This window comes from Littorina saxatilis, linkage group LG1, assembly GCF_037325665.1.
Source record: "Littorina saxatilis isolate snail1 linkage group LG1, US_GU_Lsax_2.0, whole genome shotgun sequence".
In the NCBI taxonomy this organism is placed as follows: Eukaryota; Metazoa; Mollusca; class Gastropoda; order Littorinimorpha; family Littorinidae; genus Littorina; species Littorina saxatilis.
This window is the reverse complement of record NC_090245.1, coordinates 104,158,069-104,159,440: the sequence shown is the minus strand read 5'-3', so window position 1 is coordinate 104,159,440 and position 1,372 is coordinate 104,158,069. Positions and strand designations below refer to the sequence as shown.

Below are 1,372 nucleotides of genomic sequence, written 5' to 3'. Positions count from 1 at the left end.
AAGTGTGTGATATTTATTCTGATATTACTGACAACCTTGAAAAATAACTGTGAAGTAAAACAGCACCCGAGACTATTAGCCCTGACGTATATTTGACAATGTTCAAAATATGTTTCTGCTACTATGGGAATAACTGAGGTAATGGCGTGAAGTAATTAATATGCTTATGTGTTGTTCATAAATGTGTAATATTGTGTTTCACTATGGCTCTCACTGATTGTACACGAGGGTCCATAACTCTACAGTCTCGTGCCCTGTTCCCCACTGACGCTGCTGCTCCATTTAGCGAAACAGTCGTGCCAAGTGAGTTAGATAACCTGCAGCACCCCCTCCCCCCACCCCCCACCCCCCACCCCCACTCCTCCGAAAATAAACAAAGGGACCATAAGGATCATTAAACCGCCCGCTTATTACCCCACCCCTGGAATGAAGTAAAAGAAAACCCCAAAAATAAATACAAAATTAAAAAATAAAAAAACACCTGCCAAATTAAAGAAGTTTGTAACATGAACTATAAAAGATGATTAACCAACAATCATAAAACAAGAGGAATGGGTTCAAAGGGATCCCTGCGTCACATTTCACACACAAAAAATAACATGAGATTTTAACCCACGGCAACCTTGGAGACCACAGGCGAACGACATACCAACTACGCCATAACGGGTTACAATTATAGATTGCGCTCACAACTGTTTTTGTCTGCCTTTACCTCGCGGGCTTTTACGGGCTATGTAAGGATCATTTTGTTTAACTTCAACTAAGAACTTGATTTACAGACACATTTTTAGCGGAAACACCCTGAATTGTTTGAACAGAGTTGAAGGGTCGTCTTCTGAGTATGTACTACAAACATTTTGATTAAAATACTCAAAGAAGTTTGGGAGATCTTTTGATGTTCACGTGTATGTGGGGTTATGGAGTCGTCGAGTCGAAGACTGTGCGGAAACGGTACGCCGATTACACCATGTTACATAATTATACACAACCTATATACTATGGCTGTGTAGCCTAATCACAATTAAATTGGACGTGCACTAACCATACATTTTAATATTTTGAACCGAGTGACACCAAATGCTTTGATGTTCGAGTCTGTACTTTCAAGCAACACAGCATGATTCATCCCATGTGTTTTACACCATAAGTGTAGCAGAAGTCCCAATACAATCTTCATGTATCATACCATTATATAATCTATGATATATATTAATTATATATATGTATAGATAAGGCTATACACTTATCATTGCTTGCATTAAACCAGACAAATAGAGACAGACAGAGATAGGGACAGACGGAGAGACCGACGCGGAAACAGATAAATAAAGACTGACAGGAGGAGAAAGAGAGGGAGAGAGAGAGGGAGAGA

At 39.6% G+C, this 1,372-nt stretch overlaps 1 protein-coding gene across 1 annotated transcript in view; it reads left to right on the top strand.

Moving 5' to 3' along the window:
• Nucleotides 1–203: 203 nt before the first annotated feature.
• The window catches only part of LOC138951062 (sodium/glucose cotransporter 4-like), a 13,833-nt gene continuing 12,664 nt past the window's right edge, over nucleotides 204–1,372 (top strand). Inside the window, exon 1 of the mRNA XM_070322736.1 lies at nucleotides 204–303. Within this exon, the coding sequence (XP_070178837.1) occupies nucleotides 204–303 (100 nt within the window). The remainder of the gene's footprint in view (nucleotides 304–1,372) is intronic.